We start from the raw sequence: 22,653 nt of genomic DNA, 5'->3' as shown, positions 1-22,653 counted from the left end.
TCAGAGATCCTCACTGAACTTCTGGAGAGAGTTTGCTGCACTAAAAGTAAAGGGGCTGAATCATTTTGCACGCCCAATTTTTCAGTTTTTGATTTGTTAAAATGTTTGAAATATCCAATAAATGTCGTTCCAATTCATGATCGTGTCCCACTTGTTGTTGATTCTTCACAAAAAAATACAGTTTTATATCTTTATGTTTGAAGCCTGAAATGTGGCAAAGTTCAAGGGGGCCGAATACTTTCGCAAGGCACTGTATCTGCTAGGTTACCAGTGGCTGGAGTCGTCAGGTCGTGATGAGTTCTCTGAACAGTAGCGATCCTTTGCAGCGTGGGTGTGGGCATCCTGCCACCCTCTCTGGACCTGTGGGAGTCTGCTACAGACGACGAACGATGGTCCAGCACCCTCAGTCTGGAAGACAGGCAGACAGGCAGACAGGCAGACAGACAGGCAGGCAGGCAGGCAGGCAGGCAGGCAGACAGGCAGGCAGACAGACAGGCAGACAGGCAGACAGACAGGCAGACAGGCAGACAGGCAGACAGACAGACAGACAGACAGACAGACAGACAGACAGACAGACAGACATACAGACAACAACAGACAGACAGACAGACAGACAGACAGACAGACAGACAAACAGCCAGACAGACAGACAGACAGACAGACAGACAGACAGACAGACAGACAGACAGACAGACAGACAGACAGACAGACAGACAGACAGACAGACAGACAGACAGACAACAGAACAGACAGACAGACAGACAGACAGACAGACAGACAGACAGACAGACAGACAGACAGACAGACAGACAGACAGACAGACAGACAGACAGACAGACAGACAGACAGACAGACAGACAGACAGACAGACAGACATGGATATAAACAGACAGACAGACAGGAAGACAGACAGACAGACAGACAGACAGACAGACAGACAGACAGACAGACAGACAGACAGAACAGACAGACAGACAGACAGACAGACATACAACAGACAGACAGACAGAACAGACAGACAGACAGACAGACAGACAGACAGACAGACAGACAGACAGACAGACAGACTGACAGACAGACAGACAGACAGACAGACAGACAGACAGACAGACAGAACAGACAGACAGACAGACAGGACAGACAACAGACAGACAGACAACAGAACAGACAGACAGACAGACAGACAGACAACAGACAGACAGACAGACAGACAGACAGACAGACAGACAGACAGACAGACAGACAGACAACAGACAGACAGACAGACAGACAGACAGGACATACAGACAGACAGACAGACAGACAGACAGACAGACAGACAGACAGACAGACAGACAGACAGACAGACAGACAGACAGACAGACAGACAGACAGACAGACAGACAGACAGACATACAGACAGACAGGAGACAGACAGACACAGACAGACAGACAGACAGACAGACAGACAGACAGACAGGAGACAGACAGAACTGACAGACTCCAGACAGGATATACAGACAGACAGACAGACAGACAGGTAACAGAACTGACAGACAGACAGACATGGATATAAACAGACAGGACAGGTAACAGAACTGACAGTCTCAGACAGACAGATAGAAACAGAGTGACAGACAGACAACAGAACTGACTGTCAGACAGACAGACATAAACAGACAGATATAAACAGACAGTGGACAGGACAGACAGACAGACTGACTGTCTCCTACATGGATATAAACAGAGACAGACAGAGGTAGACAGACAGACAGACAGACAGACAGACAGACAGACATACAACAGACAGACAGACAGACAGACACAGACTGTCTCAGATATGGATATAAACAGAGTGGAGGTAACAGAACAGACAGTCTCATACAGACAGATAGAAACAGACAGACAGGTAACAGAACAGACAGTCTCCATGGATATAAACAGAGTGGAGGTAACAGAAGACTGACTGTCTCCATATGGATATAAACAGAGTGGAGGTAACAGAACTGACTGTCTCAGATATGGATATAAACAGAGTGGAGGTAACAGAACTGACTGTCTCCTATATGGATATAAACAGAGTGGAGACAGACAACAGAACTGACTGTCTCCTAGGATATAAGACAGAGTGGAGACAGAAAACAGACAGACTGACAGACAGACTGATCTCCAATATGGATATAAACAGAGTGGAGGTAACAGAACTGGCTGGACAGGCAGACTGACTGGATATAGGATATAAACAGACAGGCAGACAGGCAGGTAACAGGCAGGACAGAGTCTCACTATGGATATAAAAATAGTAGCTCTTGGAAATAAGTAACAGAACTGATATGGATATAAACTGTCTCCAATATGGATATAAACAGAGTGGAGGTAACAGAACTGACTGTCTCCTATATGGATATAAACAGAGTGGAGGTAACAGAACTGACTGTCTCCTATATGGATATAAACAGAGTGGAGGTAACAGAACTGACTGTCTCCTATATGGATATAAACAGAGTGGAGGTAACAGAACTGACTGTCTCCTATATGGATATAAACAGAGTGGAGGTAACAGAACTGACTGTCTCCTATATGGATATAAACAGAGTGGAGGTAACAGAACTGACTGTCTCCTATATGGATATAAACAGAGTGGAGGTAACAGAACTGACTGTCTCCTATATGGATATAAACAGAGTGGAGGTAACAGAACTGACTGTCTCCAATATGGATATAAACAGAGTGGAGGTAACAGAACTGACTGTCTCCTATATGGATATAAACAGAGTGGAGGTAACAGAACTGACTGTCTCCTATATGGATATAAACAGAGTGGAGGTAACAGAACTGACTGTCTCCTATATGGATATAAACAGAGTGGAGGTAACAGAACTGACTGTCTCCTATATGGATATAAACAGAGTGGAGGTAACAGAACTGACTGTCTCCTATATGGATATAAACAGAGTGGAGGTAACAGAACTGACTGTCTCCTATATGGATATAAACAGAGTGGAGGTAACAGAACTGACTGTCTCCTATATGGATATAAACAGAGTGGAGGTAACAGAACTGACTGTCTCCTATATGGATATAAACAGAGTGGAGGTAACAGAACTGACTGTCTCCTATATGGATATAAACAGAGTGGAGGTAACAGAACTGACTGTCTCCTATATGGATATAAACAGAGTGGAGGTAACAGAACTGACTGTCTCCTATATGGATATAAACAGAGTGGAGGTAACAGAACTGACTGTCTCCTATATGGATATAAACAGAGTGGAGGTAACAGAACTGACTGTCTCCTATATGGATATAAACAGAGTGGAGGTAACAGAACTGACTGTCTCCTATATGGATATAAACAGAGTGGAGGTAACAGAACTGACTGTCTCCTATATGGATATAAACAGAGTGGAGGTAACAGAACTGACTGTCTCCTATATGGATATAAACAGAGTGGAGGTAACAGAACTGACTGTCTCCTATATGGATATAAACAGAGTGGAGGTAACAGAACTGACTGTCTCCTATATGGATATAAACAGAGTGGAGGTAACAGAACTGACTGTCTCCAATATGGATATAAACAGAGTGGAGGTAACAGAACTGACTGTCTCCTATATGGATATAAACAGAGTGGAGGTAACAGAACTGACCGTCTCCTATATGGATATAAACAGAGTGGAGGTAACAGAACTGACTGTCTCCTATATGGATATAAACAGAGTGGAGGTAACAGAACTGACTGTCTCCAATATGGATATAAACAGAGTGGAGGTAACAGAACTGACTGTCTCCTATATGGATATAAACAGAGTGGAGGTAACAGAACTGACTGTCTCCTATATGGATATAAACAGAGTGGAGGTAACAGAACTGACTGTCTCCTATATGGATATAAACAGAGTGGAGGTAACAGAACTGACTGTCTCCTATATGGATATAAACAGAGTGGAGGTAACAGAACTGACTGTCTCCTATATGGATATAAACAGAGTGGAGGTAACAGAACTGACTGTCTCCTATATGGATATAAACAGAGTGGAGGTAACAGAACTGACTGTCTCCTATATGGATATAAACAGAGTGGAGGTAACAGAACTGACTGTCTCCTATATGGATATAAACAGAGTGGAGGTAACAGAACTGACTGTCTCCTATATGGATATAAACAGAGTGGAGGTAACAGAACTGACTGTCTCCTATATGGATATAAACAGAGTGGAGGTAACAGAACTGACTGTCTCCTATATGGATATAAACAGAGTGGAGGTAACAGAACTGACTGTCTCCTATATGGATATAAACAGAGTGGAGGTAACAGAACTGACTGTCTCCTATATGGATATAAACAGAGTGGAGGTAACAGAACTGACTGTCTCCTATATGGATATAAACAGAACTGACTGTCTCCTATATGGATATAAACAGAGTGGAGGTAACAGAACTGACTGTCTCCTATATGGATATAAACAGAGTGGAGGTAACAGAACTGACTGTCTCCTATATGGATATAAACAGAGTGGAGGTAACAGAACTGACTGTCTCCTATATGGATATAAACAGAGTGGAGGTAACAGAACTGACTGTCTCCAATATGGATATAAACAGAGTGGAGGTAACAGAACTGACTGTCTCCTATATGGATATAAACAGAGTGGAGGTAACAGAACTGTCTCCTATATGGATATAAACAGAGTGGAGGTAACAGAACTGACTGTCTCCTATATGGATATAAACAGAGTGGAGGTAACAGAACTGACTGTCTCCTATATGGATATAAACAGAGTGGAGGTAACAGAACTGACTGTCTCCTATATGGATATAAACAGAGTGGAGGTAACAGAACTGACTGTCTCCTATATGGATATAAACAGAGTGGAGGTAACAGAACTGACTGTCTCCTATATGGATATAAACAGAGTGGAGGTAACAGAACTGACTGTCTCCTATATGGATATAAACAGAGTGGAGGTAACAGAACTGACTGTCTCCTATATGGATATAAACAGAGTGGAGGTAACAGAACTGACTGTCTCCTATATGGATATAAACAGAGTGGAGGTAACAGAACTGACTGTCTCCTATATGGATATAAACAGAGTGGAGGTAACAGAACTGACTGTCTCCTATATGGATATAAACAGAGTGGAGGTAACAGAACTGACTGTCTCCTATATGGATATAAACAGAGAGGTGAACTGAGGGATATAAACAGAGTGGAGGTAACAGAACTGACTGTCTCCTATATGGATATAAACAGAGTGGAGGATATAAACAGAGTGGAGGTAACAGAACTGACTGTCTCCTATATGGATATAAACAGAGTGGAGGTAACAGAACTGACTGTCTCCTATATGGATATAAACAGAGTGGAGGTAACAGAACTGACTGTCTCCTATATGGATATAAACAGAGTGGAGGTAACAGAACTGACTGTCTCCTATATGGATATAAACAGAGTGGAGGTAACAGAACTGACTGTCTCCTATATGGATATAAACAGAGTGGAGGTAACAGAACTGACTGTCTCCTATATGGATATAAACAGAGTGGAGGTAACAGAACTGACTGTCTCCTATATGGATATAAACAGAGTGGAGGTAACAGGACTGTCTCCTATATGGATATAAACAGAAGGTAACTGACTGTCTCCTATGGATATAAACAGAAACAGATATAAATAAACAGAGTGGAGGTAACAGAACTGACTGTCTCCTATATGGATATAAACAGAGTGGAGGTAACAGAACTGACTGTCTCCTATATGGATATAAACAGAGTGGAGGTAACAGAACTGACAGAGTGTCTGACTGTCTATATGGATATAAACAGAGTGGAGGTAACAGAACTGACAGAACTGTCTCCTATATGGATATAAACAGAGTGGAGGTAACAGAACTGACTGTCTCCTATATATAAACAGATAGGTAAAACAGTCTCCTATATGGATATAAACAGGAGGTAACAGAACTGACTGTCTCCTATATGGATATAAACAGAGTGGAGGTAACAGAACTGACTGTCTCCTATATGGATATAAACAGAGTGGAGGTAACAGAACTGACTGTCTCCTATATGGATATAAACAGAGTGGAGGTAACAGAACTGACTGTCTCCTATATGGATATAAACAGAGTGGAGGTAACAGAACTGACTGTCTCCTATATGGATATAAACAGAGTGGAGGTAACAGAACTGACTGTCTCCTATATGGATATAAACAGAGTGGAGGTAACAGAACTGACTGTCTCCTATATGGATATAAACAGAGTGGAGGTAACAGAACTGACTGTCTCCTATATGGATATAAACAGAGTGGAGGTAACAGAACTGACTGTCTCCTATATGGATATAAACAGAGTGGAGGTAACAGAACTGACTGTCTCCTATATGGATATAAACAGAGTCAGAACTGATATGGATATAAACAGAGTGGAGGTAACAGAACTGACTGTCTCCTATATGGATATAAACAGAGTGGAGGTAACAGAACTGACTGTCTCCTATATGGATATAAACAGAGTGGAGGTAACAGAACTGACTGTCTCCTATATGGATATAAACAGAGTGGAGGTAACAGAACTGACTGTCTCCTATATGGATATAAACAGAGTGGAGGTAACAGAACTGACTGTCTCCTATATGGATATAAACAGAGTGGAGGTAACAGAACTGACTGTCTCCTATATGGATATAAACAGAGTGGAGGTAACAGAACTGACTGTCTCCTATATGGATATAAACAGAGTGGAGGTAACAGAACTGACTGTCTCCTATATGGATATAAACAGAGTGGAGGTAACAGAACTGACTGTCTCCTATATGGATATAAACAGAACTGACTGTCTCCTATATGGATATAAACAGAACTGACTGTCTCCTATATGGATATAAACAGAGTGGAGGTAACAGAACTGACTGTCTCCTATATGGATATAAACAGAACTGACTGTCTCCTATATGGATATAAACAGAACTGACTGTCTCCTATATGGATATAAACAGAACTGACTGTCTCCTATATGGATATAAACAGAGTGGAGGTAACAGAACTGACTGTCTCCTATATGGATATAAACAGAGTGGAGGTAACAGAACTGACCGTCTCCTATATGGATATAAACAGAGTGGAGGTAACAGAACTGACTGTCTCCTATATGGATATAAACAGAGTGGAGGTAACAGAACTGACTGTCTCAGAGTGGAGGTAACAGAACTGACTGTCTCCTATGGATATAAACAGAACTGACTGTCTCCTATATGGATATAAACTGTCTCCTAGGATATAAACAGAGTGGAGGTAACAGAACTGACTGTCTCCTATATGGATATAAACAGAGTGGAGGTAACAGAACTGACTGTCTCCTATATGGATATAAACAGAGTGGAGGTAACAGAACTGACTGTCTCCTATATGGATATAAACAGAGTGGAGGTAACAGAACTGACTGTCTCCTATATGGATATAAACAGAGTGGAGGTAACAGAACTGACTGTCTCCTATATGGATATAAACAGAGTGGAGGTAACAGAACTGACTGTCTCCTATATGGATATAAACAGAGTGGAGGTAACAGAACTGACTGTCTCCTATATGGATATAAACAGAGTGGAGGTAACAGAACTGACTGTCTCCTATATGGATATAAACAGAGTGGAGGTAACAGAACTGACTGTCTCCTATATGGATATAAACAGAGTGGAGGTAACAGAACTGACTGTCTCCTATATGGATATAAACAGAGTGGAGGTAACAGAACTGACTGTCTCCTATATGGATATAAACAGAGTGGAGGTAACAGAACTGACTGTCTCCTATATGGATATAAACAGAGTGGAGGTAAGAACAGAACTGACTGTCTCCTATATGGATATAAACAGAGTGGAGGTAACAGAACTGACTGTCTCCTATATGGATATAAACAGAGTGGAGGTAACAGAACTGACCGTCTCCTATATGGATATAAACAGAGTGGAGGTAACAGAACTGACTGTCTCCTATATGGATATAAACAGAGTGGAGGTAACAGAACTGACTGTCTCCTATATGGATATAAACAGAGTGGAGGTAACAGAACTGACCGTTTCCAATATGGATATAAACAGAACTGACTGTCTCCTATATGGATATAAACAGAGTGGAGGTAACAGAACTGACTGTCTCCTATATGGATATAAACAGAGTGGAGGTAACAGAACTGACTGTCTCCTATATGGATATAAACAGAGTGGAGGTAACAGAACTGACTGTCTCCTATATGGATATAAACAGAGTGGAGGTAACAGAACTGACTGTCTCCTATATGGATATAAACAGAGTGGAGGTAACAGAACTGACTGTCTCCTATATGGATATAAACAGAGTGGAGGTAACAGAACTGACTGTCTCCTATATGGATATAAACAGAGTGGAGGTAACAGAACTGACCGTCTCCTATATGGATATAAACAGAGTGGAGGTAACAGAACTGACTGTCTCCTATATGGATATAAACAGAGTGGAGGTAACAGAACTGACTGTCTCCTATATGGATATAAACAGAGTGGAGGTAACAGAACTGACTGTCTCCTATATGGATATAAACAGAGTGGAGGTAACAGAACTGACTGTCTCCTATATGGATATAAACAGAGTGGAGGTATAAAGAACTGACTGTCTCCTATATGGATATAAACAGAGTGGAGGTAACAGAACTGACTGTCTCCTATATGGATATAAACAGAGTGGAGGTAACAGAACTGACTGTCTCCTATATGGATATAAACAGAGTGGAGGTAACAGAACTGACTGTCTCCTATATGGATATAAACAGAGTGGAGGTAACAGAACTGACTGTCTCCTATATGGATATAAACAGAGTGGAGGTAACAGAACTGACTGTCTCCTATATGGATATAAACAGAGTGGAGGTAACAGAACTGACTGTCTCCTATATGGATATAAACAGAGTGGAGGTAACAGAACTGACTGTCTCCTATATGGATATAAACAGAGTGGAGGTAACAGAACTGACTGTCTCCTATATGGATATAAACAGAGTGGAGGTAACAGAACTGACTGTCTCCTATATGGATATAAACAGAGTGGAGGTAACAGAACTGACTGTCTCCTATATGGATATAAACAGAGTGGAGGTAACAGAACTGACTGTCTCCTATATGGATATAAACAGAGTGGAGGTAACAGAACTGACTGTCTCCTATATGGATATAAACAGAGTGGAGGTAACAGAACTGACTGTCTCCTATATGGATATAAACAGAGTGGAGGTAACAGAACTGACTGTCTCCTATATGGATATAAACAGAGTGGAGGTATAAACAGAACTGACTGTCTCCTATATGGATATAAACAGAGTGGAGGTAACAGAACTGACTGTCTCCTATATGGATATAAACAGAGTGGAGGTAACAGAACTGACTGTCTCCTATATGGATATAAACAGAGTGGAGGTAACAGAACTGACTGTCTCCTATATGGATATAAACAGAGTGGAGGTAACAGAACTGACTGTCTCCTATATGGATATAAACAGAGTGGAGGTAACAGAACTGACTGTCTCCTATATGGATATAAACAGAGTGGAGGTAACAGAACTGACTGTCTCCTATATGGATATAAACAGAGTGGAGGTAACAGAACTGACTGTCTCCTATATATAAACAGGATATAAACAGAGGATATAAACAGGAGGTAACAGAACTGACTGTCTCCTATATGGATATAAACAGAGTGGAGGTAACAGAACTGACTGTCTCCTATATGGATATAAACAGAGTGGAGGTAACTGACTGAACAGAGTGGACTGACTGTCTCCTATATGGATATAAACAGAGTGGAGGTAACAGAACTGACTGTCTCCTATATGGATATAAACAGAGTGGAGGTAACAGAACTGACTGTCTCCTATATGGATATAAACAGAGTGGAGGTAACAGAACTGACTGTCTCCTATATGGATATAAACAGAGTGGAGGTAACAGAACTGACTGTCTCCTATATGGATATAAACAGAGTGGAGGTAACAGAACTGACTGTCTCCTATATGGATATAAACAGAGTGGAGGTAACAGAACTGACTGTCTCCTATATGGATATAAACAGAGTGGAGGTAACAGAACTGACTGTCTCCTATATGGATATAAACAGAGTGGAGGTAACAGAACTGACTGTCTCCTATATGGATATAAACAGAGTGGAGGTAACAGAACTGACTGTCTCCTATATGGATATAAACAGAGTGGAGGTAACAGAACTGACTGTCTCCTATATGGATATAAACAGAGTGGAGGTAACAGAACTGACTGTCTCCTATATGGATATAAACAGAGTGGAGGTAACAGAACTGACTGTCTCCTATATGGATATAAACAGAGTGGAGGTAACAGAACTGACTGTCTCCTATATAAACAGAGTGGATATAAACAGAGTGGAGGTAACAGAACTGGATATAAACAGAGTGGAGGTCTCCTCTCCTATATGGATATAAACAGAGTGGAGGTAACAGAACTGACTGTCTCCTATATGGATATAAACAGAGTGGAGGTAACAGAACTGACTGTCTCCTATATGGATATAAACAGAGTGGAGGTAACAGAACTGACTGTCTCCTATATGGATATAAACAGAGTGGAGGATATACAGAACAGAACTGACTGTCTCCTATATGGATATAAACAGAGTGGAGGTAACAGAACTGACTGTCTCCTATATGGATATAAACAGAGTGGAACTGACTGTCTCCAGATATAAACTGAGGTAACAGAACTGTCTCCTATATGGATATAAACAGAGTGGAGGTAACAGAACTGACTGTCTCCTATATGGATATAAACAGAGTGGAGGTAACAGAACTGACTGTCTCCTATATGGATATAAACAGAGTGGAGGTAACAGAACTGACTGTCTCCTATATGGATATAAACAGAGTGGAGGTAACAGAACTGACTGTCTCCTATATGGATATAAACAGAGTGGAGGTAACAGAACTGACTGTCTCCTATATGGATATAAACAGAGTGGAGGTAACAGAACTGACTGTCTCCTAATATGGATATAAACAGAGTGGAGGTAACAGAACTGACTGTCTCCTATATGAACTGACTGTCTCTCTATATGGATATAAACAGAGTGGAGGTAACAGAACTGACCGTCTCCTATATGGATATAAACAGAGTGGAGGTAACAGAACTGACTGTCTCCTATATGGATATAAACAGAGTGGAGGTAACAGAACTGACTGTCTCCTATATGGATATAAACAGAGTGGAGGTAACAGAACTGACTGTCTCCTATATGGATATAAACAGAGTGGAGGTAACAGAACTGACTGTCTCCTATATGGATATAAACAGAGTGGAGGTAACAGAACTGACTGTCTCCTATATGGATATAAACAGAGTGGAGGTAACAGAACTGACTGTCTCCTATATGGATATAAACAGAGTGGAGGTAACAGAACTGACTGTCTCCTACAGAGTGGAGGTAACAGAACTGACTGTCTCCTATATGGATATAAACAGAGTGGAGGTAACAGAACTGACTGTCTCCTATATGGATATAAACAGAGTGGAGGTAACAGAACTGACCGTCTCCTATATGGATATAAACAGAGTGGAGGTAACAGAACTGACTGTCTCCTATATGGATATAAACAGAGTGGAGGTAACAGAACTGACTGTCTCCTATATGGATATAAACAGAGTGGAGGTAACAGAACTGACTGTCTCCTATATGGATATAAACAGAGTGGAGGTAACAGAACTGACTGTCTCCTATATGGATATAAACAGAGTGGAGGTAACAGAACTGACTGTCTCCTATATGGATATAAACAGAGTGGAGGTAACAGAACTGACTGTCTCCTATATGGATATAAACAGAGTGGAGGTAACAGAACTGACTGTCTCCTATATGGATATAAACAGAGTGGAGGTAACAGAACTGACTGTCTCCTATATGGATATAAACAGAGTGGAGGTAACAGAACTGACTGTCTCCTATATGGATATAAACAGGAGTGGAGGTAACAGAACTGACTGTCTCCTATATGGATATAAACAGAGTGGAGGTAACAGAACTGACTGTCTCCTATATGGATATAAACAGAGTGGAGGTAACAGAACTGACTGTCTCCTATATGGATATAAACAGAGTGGAGGTAACAGAACTGACTGTCTCCTATATGGATATAAACAGAGTGGAGGTAACAGAACTGACTGTCTCCTATATGGATATAAACAGAGTGGAGGTAACAGAACTGACTGTCTCCTATATGGATATAAACAGAGTGGAGGTAACAGAACTGACTGTCTCCTATATGGATATAAACAGAGTGGAGGTAACAGAACTGACTGTCTCCTATATGGATATAAACAGAGTGGAGGTAACAGAACTGACTGTCTCCTATATGGATATAAACAGAGTGGAGGTAACAGAACTGACTGTCTCCTATATGGATATAAACAGAGTGGAGGTAACAGAACTGACTGTCTCCTATATGGATATAAACAGAGTGGAGGTAACAGAACTGGATATAAACAGAGTGGAGGTCTCCTCTATGGATATAAACAGAGTGGAGGTAACAGAACTGACTGTCTCCTATATGGATATAAACAGAGTGGAGGTAACAGAACTGACCGTCTCCAATATGGATATAAACAGAGTGGAGGTAACAGAACTGACTGTCTCCTATATGGATATAAACAGAGTGGAGGTAACAGAACTGACTGTCTCCTATATGGATATAAACAGAGTGGAGGTAACAGAACTGACTGTCTCCTATATGGATATAAACAGAGTGGAGGTAACAGAACTGACTGTCTCCTATATGGATATAAACAGAGTGGAGGTAACAGAACTGACTGTCTCCTATATGGATATAAACAGAACTGACTGTCTCCTATATGGATATAAACAGAACTGACTGTCTCCTATATGGATATAAACAGAGTGGAGGTAACAGAACTGACTGTCTCCTATATGGATATAAACAGAGTGGAGGTAACAGAACTGACTGTCTCCTATATGGATATAAACAGAGTGGAGGTAACAGAACTGACTGTCTCCTATATGGATATAAACAGAGTGGAGGTAACAGAACTGACTGTCTCCTATATGGATATAAACAGAGTGGAGGTAACAGAACTGACTGTCTCCTATATGGATATAAACAGAGTGGAGGTAACAGAACTGACTGTCTCCTATATGGATATAAACAGAGTGGAGGTAACAGAACTGACCGTCTCCTATATGGATATAAACAGAGTGGAGGTAACAGAACTGACTGTCTCCTATATGGATATAAACAGAGTGGAGGTAACAGAACTGACTGTCTCCTATATGGATATAAACAGAGTGGAGGTAACAGAACTGACCGTCTCCTATATGGATATAAACAGAGTGGAGGTAACAGAACTGACCGTCTCCTATATGGATATAAACAGAGTGGAGGTAACAGAACTGACTGTCTCCTATATGGATATAAACAGAGTGGAGGTAACAGAACTGACTGTCTGGATATAAACAGAGTGGAGGTAACAGAACTGGATATAAAACAGAGTGGAGGTAACAGAACTGACTGTCTCCTATATGGATATAAACAGAGTGGAGGTAACAGAACTGACAGAACTGACTGTCTCCTATATGGATATAAACAGAGTGGAGGTAACAGAACTGACTGTCTCCAATATGGATATAAACAGAGTGGAGGTAACAGAACTGACTGTCTCCTATATGGATATAAACAGAGTGGAGGTAACAGAACTGACCGTCTCCTATATGGATATAAACAGAGTGGAGGTAACAGAACTGACTGTCTCCTATATGGATATAAACAGAGTGGAGGTAACAGAACTGACTGTCTCCTATATGGATATAAACAGAGTGGAGGTAACAGAACTGACTGTCTCCTATATGGATATAAACAGAGTGGAGGTAACAGAACTGACTGTCTCCAATATGGATATAAACAGAGTGGAGGTAACAGAACTGACTGTCTCCTATATGGATATAAACAGAGTGGAGGTAACAGAACTGACTGTCTCCTATATGGATATAAACAGAGTGGAGGTAACAGAACTGACTGTCTCCTATATGGATATAAACAGAGTGGAGGTAACAGAACTGACTGTCTCCTATATGGATATAAACAGAGTGGAGGTAACAGAACTGACTGTCTCCTATATGGATATAAACAGAGTGGAGGTAACAGAACTGACTGTCTCCTATATGGATATAAACAGAGTGGAGGTAACAGAACTGACTGTCTCCTATATGGATATAAACAGAGTGGAGGTAACAGAACTGACTGTCTCCTATATGGATATAAACAGAGTGGAGGTAACAGAACTGACTGTCTCCTATATGGATATAAACAGAGTGGAGGTAACAGAACTGACTGTCTCCTATATGGATATAAACAGAGTGGAGGTAACAGAACTGACTGTCTCCTATATGGATATAAACAGAGTGGAGGTAACAGAACTGACTGTCTCCTATATGGATATAAACAGAGTGGAGGTAACAGAACTGACTGTCTCCTATATGGATATAAACAGAGTGGAGGTAACAGAACTGACTGTCTCCTATATGGATATAAACAGAGTGGAGGTAACAGAACTGACTGTCTCCTATATGGATATAAACAGAGTGGAGGTAACAGAACTGACTGTCTCCTATATGGATATAAACAGAGTGGGTAACAGAACTGACTGTCTCAGAACTGACTGTCTCCTATATGGATATAAACAGAGTGGAGGTAACAGAACTGACTGTCTCCTATATGGATATGGATATAAATATAAACAGAGTGGAGGTAACAGAACTGACTGTCTCCTATATGGATATAAACAGAGTGGAGGTAACAGAACTGACTGTCTCCTATATGGATATAAACAGAGTGGAGGTAACAGAACTGACTGTCTCCTATATGGATATAAACAGAGTGGAGGTAACAGAACTGACTGTCTCCTATATGGATATAAACAGAGTGGAGGTAACAGAACTGACTGTCTCCTATATGGATATAAACAGAGTGGAGGTAACAGAACTGACTGTCTCCTATATGGATATAAACAGAGTGGAGGTAACAGAACTGACTGTCTCCTATATGGATATAAACAGAGTGGAGGTAACAGAACTGACTGTCTCCTATATGGATATAAACAGAGTGGAGGTAACAGAACTGACTGTCTCCTATATGGATATAAACAGAGTGGAGGTAACAGAACTGACTGTCTCCTATATGGATATAAACAGAGTGGAGGTAACAGAACTGACTGTCTCCTATATGGATATAAACAGAGTGGAGGTAACAGAACTGACTGTCTCCTATATGGATATAAACAGAGTGGAGGTAACAGAACTGACTGTCTCCTATATGGATATAAACAGAGTGGAGGTAACAGAACTGACTGTCTCCTATATGGATATAAACAGAGTGGAGGTAACAGAACTGACTGTCTCCTATATGGATATAAACAGAGTGGAGGTAACAGAACTGACTGTCTCCTATATGGATATAAACAGAGTGGAGGTAACAGAACTGACCGTCTCCAATATGGATATAAACAGAGTGGAGGTAACAGAACTGACTGTCTCCTATATGGATATAAACAGAGTGGAGGTAACAGAACTGACTGTCTCCAATATGGATATAAACAGAGTGGAGGTAACAGAGAACTCAAAGCCAATCAGTGAAAGCAGAAATCAACAGGAAATGGAGAGGGAATGAAACAACCACATACTCATCCTTTCTCTCCTTTCTCTCATCCTTTCTCTCCTTGTCCTCTTCTTCCTCTCTCTCCTCCCCAGTTCCACCCCCAGCCCCTGTCTCCTCCTCCCAGGCTAGTCTCCTCTGAACAGGTAGGTTAGGGGCTCCAGAGTTAGGGTGACCAGGGGGGTCTGCTGTGTCCCCAGCCCCCCGGGTGGAGCTCCTTCTACTGGACACGGGGGTGAGGGGAGGGGGTCCGGCTACGGAGCTGGAGCTACTGTCAACCCTACAGACACACAGGGAGAGGAGGGACACACACAGAGAACATGACCTTAATAGGTCAGATGTATTAAGACCCCAGTAAAGGACTCTCAGCATCAGTTTCCCCCAGTCCATATAGCTGGGTCAACCCCCCCATCCAGCTCTGTGGCTTCTACCCAGAAATATGTGGCTCTGCTTCTAAGTCTAATCATTTGGCTACACTTGATTTCAATTTCATTCTATACTTACAGAAGCCCGATTTTAAGGCAGAAAGTTGCACCCCATCTTTGGGAAATCCTGAGCCAGACGTACTACACATCCAGCCCACACTAAAGACATGCCAATGTCATGCTATAGCCAGCTCTGTGGTCGGTCTCCCTCACCTAGCGAGCTCCAGAGCCTGGGGGGTAGGACTCCTGTCTTCCTCCCCGTCCCCAGAACCTGTCCCAGAGCTGCGGTTAGAGGAGGAAGGGGTGGAGGCCTCCCACAGCTGGTTCTGGTCCGACAGGATCTGGTTGAGGTGGAGGCGGGAGAAATGGGTCCCCCACGCCCTCTGTCTGTAGGCCTCCGCCTTCTTACGAAGCTCTCGCACCTGGGAGGATGGAGGATTGGTTGGTTGGTTGGTTGGTTGATAGCATTGCAGTATCTGAGGCAGCACATTAACAGCCCGTGGTAAGGGGGGGGGGCTTGCAGTATCTGAGGCAGCACATTAACAGCACGTGGTAAGGGGGGGGTCCTTGCAGTATCTGAGGCAGCACATTAACAGCACGTGGTAAGGAGGGGGGGGCCTTGCAGTATCTGAGGCAGCACATTAACAGCCCGTGGTAATAATATAATATAATAATATAATAATAATAATAATAATATATGCCATTTAGCTGACGCTTTTATCCAAAGCGACTTACAGTCATGTGTGCATACATTCTACGTATGGGTGGTCCCGGGAATCGAACCCACTACCCTGGCGTTACAAGCGCCATGCTCTACCAACTGAGCCACAGAAGGACCTTACGAAGGAGGGAGGGGGGCATTGCAGTATCTGATTGCAGTATCTGAGGCAGCACATTAACAGCCCGTGGTAAGGAGAGGGGGCCTTGCAGTATCTGAGGCAGCACATTAACAGCCCGTGGTAAGGAGGGGGCTTGCAGTATCTGAGGCAGCACATTAACAGCCCGTGGTAAGGTGGGGGGTCCTTGCAGTATCTGAGGCAGCACATTAACAGCCCGTGGTAGGGGGGCATTGCAGTATCTGAGGCAGCACATTAACAGCCCGTGGTAAGGAGGGGGGCCTTGCAGTATCTGAGGCAGCACATTAACAGCCCGTGGTAAGGAGGGGGGCCTTGCAGTATCTGAGGCAGCACATTAACAGCCCGTGGTAAGGAGGGGGCCTTGCAGTATCTGAGGCAGCACATTAACAGCCCGTAGTAAGGAGGGGGGCTTGCAGTATCTGAGGCAGCACATTAACAGCCCGTGGTAAGGTGGGGGGGGTCCTTGCAGTATCTGAGGCAGCACATTAACAGCCCGTGGTAAGGGGGGGCATTGCAGTATCTGAGGCAGCACATTAACAGCCCGTGGTAAGGAGGGGGCTTGCAGTATCTGAGGCAGCACATTAACAGCCCGTGGTAAGGAGGGGGCCTTGCAGTATCTGAGGCAGCACATTAACAGCCCGTGGTAAGGAGGGGGGCTTGCAGTATCTGAGGCAGCACATTAACAGCCCGTGGTAAGGGGGGGGGTCCTTGCAGTATCTGTGGCAGCACATTAACAGCCCGTGGTAAGGGGGGACTTGCAGTATCGGAGGCAGCACATTAACAGCCCGTGGTAAGGGGGGGGGGGGACGTCCTTGCAGTATCTGAGGCAGCACATTAACAGCCCGTGGTAAGGGGGGACTTGCAGTATCTGAGGCATCAGAAGCAAAGGCAGCAGACTCATGTTCAGTTGTCGTTCTTTTAGCTGCAAAGTCAACTTTCCTCTGATAATGATCACACAAATCAGAGCTCTGTGAGTCAACACTCTCCTCTGGTACTGATCACAGGTGTGTGGTAGAGAGATCTCAACACTCTCCTGTACTGATCACAGGTGTGTGGTAGAGAGATCAACACTCTCCTCTGGTACTGATCACAGGTGTGTGGTAGAGAGATCTCAACACTCTCCTCTGGTACTGATCACAGGTGTGTGGTAGAGAGATCTCAACACTCTCCTCTGGTACTGATCACAGGTGTGTGGTAGAGAGATCTCAACACTCTCCTCTGGTACTGATCACAGGTGTGTGGTAGAGAGATCTCAACACTCCTCTGGTACTGATCACAGGTGTGTGGTAGAGAGATCTCAACACTCTCCTCTGATACTGATCACAGGTGTGTGGTAGAGAGATCTCAACACTCTCCTCTGATACTGATCACAGGTGTGTGGTAGAGAGATCTCAACACTCTCCTCTGATACTGATCACAGGTGTGTGGTAGAGAGATCTCAACACTCTCCTCTGGTACTGATCACAGGTGTGTGGTAGAGAGATCTGAACACTCTCCTCTGGTACTGATCACAGGTGTGTGGTAGAGAGATCTGAACACTCTCCTCTGGTACTGATCACAGGTGTGTGGTAGAGAGATCTCAACACTCTCCTCTGGTACTGATCACAGGTGTGTGGTAGAGAGATCTGAACACTCTCCTCTGGTACTGATCACAGGTGTGTGGTAGAGAGATCTCAACACTCTCCTCTGATACTGATCACAGGTGTGTGGTAGAGAGATCTCAACACTCTCCTCTGATACTGATCACAGGTGTGTGGTAGAGAGATGAACACTCTCCTCTGATACTGATCACAGGTGTGTGGTAGAGAGATCTCAACACTCCTCTGGTACTGATCACAGGTGTGTGGTAGAGAGATCTCAACACTCTCCTCTGGTACTGATCACAGGTGTGTGGTAGAGAGATCTCAACACTCTCCTCTGATACTGATCACAGGTGTGTGGTAGAGAGATCTCAACACTCTCCTCTGGTACTGATCACAGGTGTGTGGTAGAGAGATCAACACTCTCCTCTGATACTGATCACAGGTGTGTGGTAGAGAGATCAACACTCTCCTCTGATACTGATCACAGGTGTGTGGTAGAGAGATCAACACTCTCCTCTGATACTGATCACAGGTGTGTGGTAGAGAGATCAACACTCTCCTCTGATACTGATCACAGGTGTGTGGTAGAGAGATCTCAACACTCTCCTCTGATACTGATCACAGGTGTGTGGTAGAGAGATCTCAACACTCTCCTCTGATACTGATCACAGGTGTGTGGTAGAGAGATCTCAACACTCTCTAGGGTGGCAGCTGGACCTAGGCTGGCATCTGGACCTAGGGTGGCATCTGGACCTAGGCTGGCATCTGGACCTAGGGTGGCATCTGGACCTAGGGTGGCATCTGGACCTTGACTGGCATCTGGACCTAGGGTGGCATCTGGACCTAGACTGGCATCTGAACCTAGGCTGGCATCTGGACCTAGACTGGCATCTGGACCTAGACTGGCATATGGATACAGTCTTCCTCCCTCTGTCCTTATATAGTGCACTACTTTTGACCAGGACCCATAGGCCTCTAGTAGTGCACTATATATACTGATAGACTGGGAGACTGGTAGACTGGTAGACTGATAGACTGGTAGACTGGTAGACTGGTATATTGATAGACTGATAGACGGGTAGACTGGTAGACTGGTATATTGATAGACTGATAGACTGGTAGACTGATAGACTGGTAGACTGATAGACTGGTAGACTGATAGACTGGTATATTGATAGACTGATAGACTGGTATATTGATAGACTGATAGACTGGTATATTGATAGCCTGATAGACTGGTATATTGATAGACTGATAGACTGGTATATTGATAGACTGATAGACTGGTATATTGATAGACTGATAGACTGGTATATTGATAGACTGGTATATTGATAGACTGGTAGACTGGTAAACTGGTAGACTGATAGACTGATAGACTGATAGACTGGTAGACTGGTAGACTGGTAGACTGGTAGACTGGTAGACTGGTATATTGATAGACTGATAGACTGGTAAACTGGTAGACTGGTAGACTGATAGACTGGTAAACTGGTAGACTGGTAGACTGGTAGACTGATAGACTGGTAGACTGGTAGACTGGTAGACTGGTAGACTGATAGACTGATAGACTGGTAGACTGGTAGACTGGTAGACTGGTAAACTGGTAGACTGGTAGACTGGTAGACTGGTAGACTGGTATATTGATAGCTAGCAGGACTTAGGAGAAGGGTTGATGTGAACTACTTTTCAACAGAATCAAATTAGTGGAAGGCTACAACAGAAATTCAACAGAAAAATCCTAATTCGGCTGAAAAATAAAAACATCTCTTTCCGTCCTCATTGATTTCCTCAAATTAAACGAGAGCCCAGTTGAAATGACGTTGAGCCCGATCCTGGAGAGAACCATCAAATCAGTCTAATGGTCCTAAGAATTCCTTCATTATATTGGTGCGTATTAAACTACTTTAATTAGAAGACAAAACGGCAATCGAATTACTAAGAAAGTTCTTCCACGTCTAGACTATATTTAGTACATTTCCATTAAGTTTATGGGCCAGGTTTCTACGTATCGTACAAGGCAAAGGTACGGTTAACCACTCAGCATATTCAGGTTGAACGGAAAGAAGAACGCTGTCTAACCAACCTCCTGCTGACTCATTGTATTTATGCTGACAATGCCTGACACACACACACACACACACACACACACACACACACACACACACACACACACACACACACACACACACACACACACACACACACACACACACACACACACACACACACACACACACACACACACACAGTGTTCTCATACAAGCACGCACACGCACACTCACAATTCATTTTTACAGCAACCTATCAGATCAACAATCTCAGGCCTAGATCTCAGATATGAGGCCTTTCTGAAACTCAATCTCAGGCCTAGATCTCAGGTATGAGGCCTTTCTGAAACTCAATCTCAGGCCAAGATCTCAGATATGAGGCCTTTCTGAAAGTCAATCTCAGGCCTAGATCTCAGGTATGAGGCCTTTCTGAAACTCAATCTCAGGCCTAGATCTCAGGTATGAGGCCTTTCTGAAACTCAATCTCAGGCCTAGATCTCAGGTATGGGGCCTTTCTGAAAATCAACAATCTCAGGCCTAGATCTCAGGTATGGGGCCTTTCTGAAACAACAATCTCAGGCCTAGATCTCAGATATGAGGCCTTTCTGAAACTCAATCTCAGGCCTAGATCTCAGATATGAGGCCTTTCTGAAACTCAATCTCAGGCCTAGATCTCAGGTATGAGGCCTTTCTGAAACTCAATCTCAGGCCTAGATCTCAGGTATGAGGCCTTTCTGAAACTCAATCTCAGGCCTAGATCTCAGGTATGAGGCCTTTCTGAAACTCAACAATCTCAGGCCTAGATCTCAGGTATGAGGCCTTTCTGAAACTCAATCTCAGGCCTAGATCTCAGGTATGAGGCCTTTCTGAAACTCAATCTCAGGCCTAGATCTCAGATATGAGGCCTTTCTGAAACTCAATCTCAGGCCTAGATCTCAGATATGAGACCTTTCTGAAACTCAATCTCTCAGGCCTAGATCTCAGGTATGAGGCCTTTCTGAAACTCAACAATCTCAGGCATAGATCTCAGGTATGAGGCCTTTCTGAAACTCAACAATCTCAGGCATAGATCTCAGGTATGAGGCCTCTCTGAAACTCAACAATCTCAGGCCTAGATCTCAGGTATGAGGCCTTTCTGAAACTCAACAATCTCAGGCCTAGATCTCAGGTATGAGGCCTCTCTGAAACTCAACAATCTCAGGCCTAGATCTCAGGTATGAGGCCTTTCTGAAACTCAACAATCTCAGGCCTAGATCTCAGGTATGAGGCCTTTCTGAAACTCAACAATCTCAGGCCTAGATCTCAGGTATGAGGCCTTTCTGAAACTCAACAATCTCAGGCCTAGATCTCAGGTATGAGGCCTCTCTGAAACTCAACAATCTCAGGCCTAGATCTCAGATATGAGGCCTCTCTGAAACTCAACAATCTCAGGCCTAGATCTCAGGTATGAGGCCTTTCTTAAACTCAACAATCTCAGGCCTAGATCTCAGGTATGAGGTCTTTCTGAAACTCAACAATCTCAGGCCTAGATCTCAGGTATGAGGCCTTTCTGAAACTCAACAATCTCAGGCCTAGATCTCAGGTATGAGGCCTTTCTGAAACTCAACAATCTCAGGCCTAGATCTCAGATATGAGGCCTCTCTGAAACTCAACAATCTCAGGCCTAGATCTCAGGTATGAGGCCTCTCTGAAACTCAACAATCTCAGGCCTAGATCTCAGGTATGAGGCCTTTCTGAAACTCAACAATGGAAACTCTTTTTGCCCATTGTATTGTTTCTAAGGCGGATACACAGGTGTTCTGTTCACTCATGTATCATCACCCGGTTTGATGTAAACGTGAGGAGGAGGGAAGGGGGGTCACTGCCAACAGCCAAAAGAGAAGGAAGGTACAGTAGAACAGCAGGGAGACTAGGACCGTGTTACCTCGTGATACCAAACGTGACTATGCTGACTGTCACGCCCCTGCAATGGAGGATGGGAAGAGAGAATGTATTAAATAGACTCCATATCAATTACATTTACTTAGAGCCTGTAGGGCATT

At 43.2% G+C, this 22,653-nt stretch overlaps 2 protein-coding genes and 2 long non-coding RNA genes across 62 annotated transcripts in view; 3 read left to right on the top strand and 1 right to left on the bottom strand.

Moving 5' to 3' along the window:
• The window catches only part of mdm1 (Mdm1 nuclear protein), a 50,890-nt gene that overhangs the window by 14,430 nt on the left and 13,807 nt on the right, over window positions 1-22,653 (bottom strand). Inside the window, exons 8-10 of the mRNA XM_052514445.1 lie at window positions 16,334-16,542; window positions 15,724-15,975; window positions 234-408 (exon numbers count right to left, since the gene is read on the bottom strand). Of these exons, the coding sequence (XP_052370405.1) occupies window positions 234-408; window positions 15,724-15,975; window positions 16,334-16,542 (636 nt within the window). The remainder of the gene's footprint in view (window positions 1-233; window positions 409-15,723; window positions 15,976-16,333; window positions 16,543-22,653) is intronic.
• LOC127927730 (uncharacterized) lies at window positions 2,533-15,777 on the top strand. 17 transcript variants are annotated; one of them, XM_052514433.1, is made up of 11 exons: window positions 2,533-2,805; window positions 3,526-3,840; window positions 4,547-4,636; window positions 7,065-7,154; window positions 7,865-8,044; window positions 8,391-8,480; window positions 11,114-11,203; window positions 11,552-11,641; window positions 13,205-13,474; window positions 15,513-15,602; window positions 15,648-15,777. In XM_052514433.1, exons 1-11 carry the CDS (start codon window positions 2,560-2,562, stop codon window positions 15,708-15,710), a joined length of 1,614 nt encoding a protein of 537 aa, XP_052370393.1. In that variant the 5' UTR covers window positions 2,533-2,559; the 3' UTR covers window positions 15,711-15,777. The 17 variants fall into 17 exon arrangements, 2 of the variants coding, with proteins under 2 accessions (XP_052370393.1, XP_052370394.1); XM_052514434.1 differs by lacking the exons at window positions 2,533-2,805; window positions 3,526-3,840 and having other exon boundaries at window positions 4,236-4,636; window positions 13,205-13,429; window positions 15,513-15,700; XR_008128771.1 differs by lacking the exons at window positions 2,533-2,805; window positions 3,526-3,840; window positions 4,547-4,636; ... (4 more) ...; window positions 15,513-15,602; window positions 15,648-15,777 and adding exons at window positions 12,603-12,647; window positions 13,643-14,076 and having other exon boundaries at window positions 6,972-7,109.
• On the top strand, window positions 17,785-19,715 carry LOC127927733 (uncharacterized). Of its 36 annotated transcripts, XR_008128866.1 has the most exons (5): window positions 18,118-18,211; window positions 18,304-18,444; window positions 18,539-18,679; window positions 18,817-18,863; window positions 18,911-19,680. It is a non-coding gene; the product is annotated as an uncharacterized LOC127927733 (long non-coding RNA). The 36 variants fall into 36 exon arrangements; XR_008128876.1 differs by lacking the exon at window positions 18,817-18,863 and adding an exon at window positions 17,785-17,981 and having other exon boundaries at window positions 18,351-18,632; window positions 18,911-19,715; XR_008128867.1 differs by lacking the exon at window positions 18,817-18,863 and adding an exon at window positions 17,785-17,981 and having other exon boundaries at window positions 18,071-18,211; window positions 18,351-18,632; window positions 18,911-19,715.
• On the top strand, window positions 19,723-22,463 carry LOC127927734 (uncharacterized). 8 transcript variants are annotated; one of them, XR_008128890.1, is made up of 5 exons: window positions 19,723-20,941; window positions 21,204-21,289; window positions 21,642-22,055; window positions 22,148-22,193; window positions 22,286-22,463. It is a non-coding gene; the product is annotated as an uncharacterized LOC127927734 (long non-coding RNA). The 8 variants fall into 8 exon arrangements; XR_008128886.1 differs by adding an exon at window positions 21,376-21,421 and having other exon boundaries at window positions 21,688-22,055; window positions 22,148-22,463; XR_008128887.1 differs by having other exon boundaries at window positions 21,642-21,963; window positions 22,148-22,463.

Source organism: Oncorhynchus keta, unplaced genomic scaffold, assembly GCF_023373465.1.
Source record: "Oncorhynchus keta strain PuntledgeMale-10-30-2019 unplaced genomic scaffold, Oket_V2 Un_scaffold_17573_pilon_pilon, whole genome shotgun sequence".
In the NCBI taxonomy this organism is placed as follows: domain Eukaryota; kingdom Metazoa; phylum Chordata; class Actinopteri; order Salmoniformes; family Salmonidae; genus Oncorhynchus; species Oncorhynchus keta.
This window is presented reverse-complemented; position numbering and strand designations above follow the sequence as displayed.

What these genes read in the sequence shown, in the direction of transcription:
- LOC127927730 (XM_052514433.1), top strand. Translation starts at nt 2,560, where the DNA reads ATGGATATAAACAGAGTGGAGGTAACAGAACTGACTGTCTCCTATATG. An exon ending in TGGATATAAACAGAGTGGAG is followed by an intron (nt 2,806 to 3,525) that starts GTAACAGAACTG and finishes AACAGAGTGGAG; the next exon opens with GTAACAGAACTGACTGTCTC. An exon ending in TGGATATAAACAGAGTGGAG is followed by an intron (nt 3,841 to 4,546) that starts GTAACAGAACTG and finishes AACAGAGTGGAG; the next exon opens with GTAACAGAACTGACTGTCTC.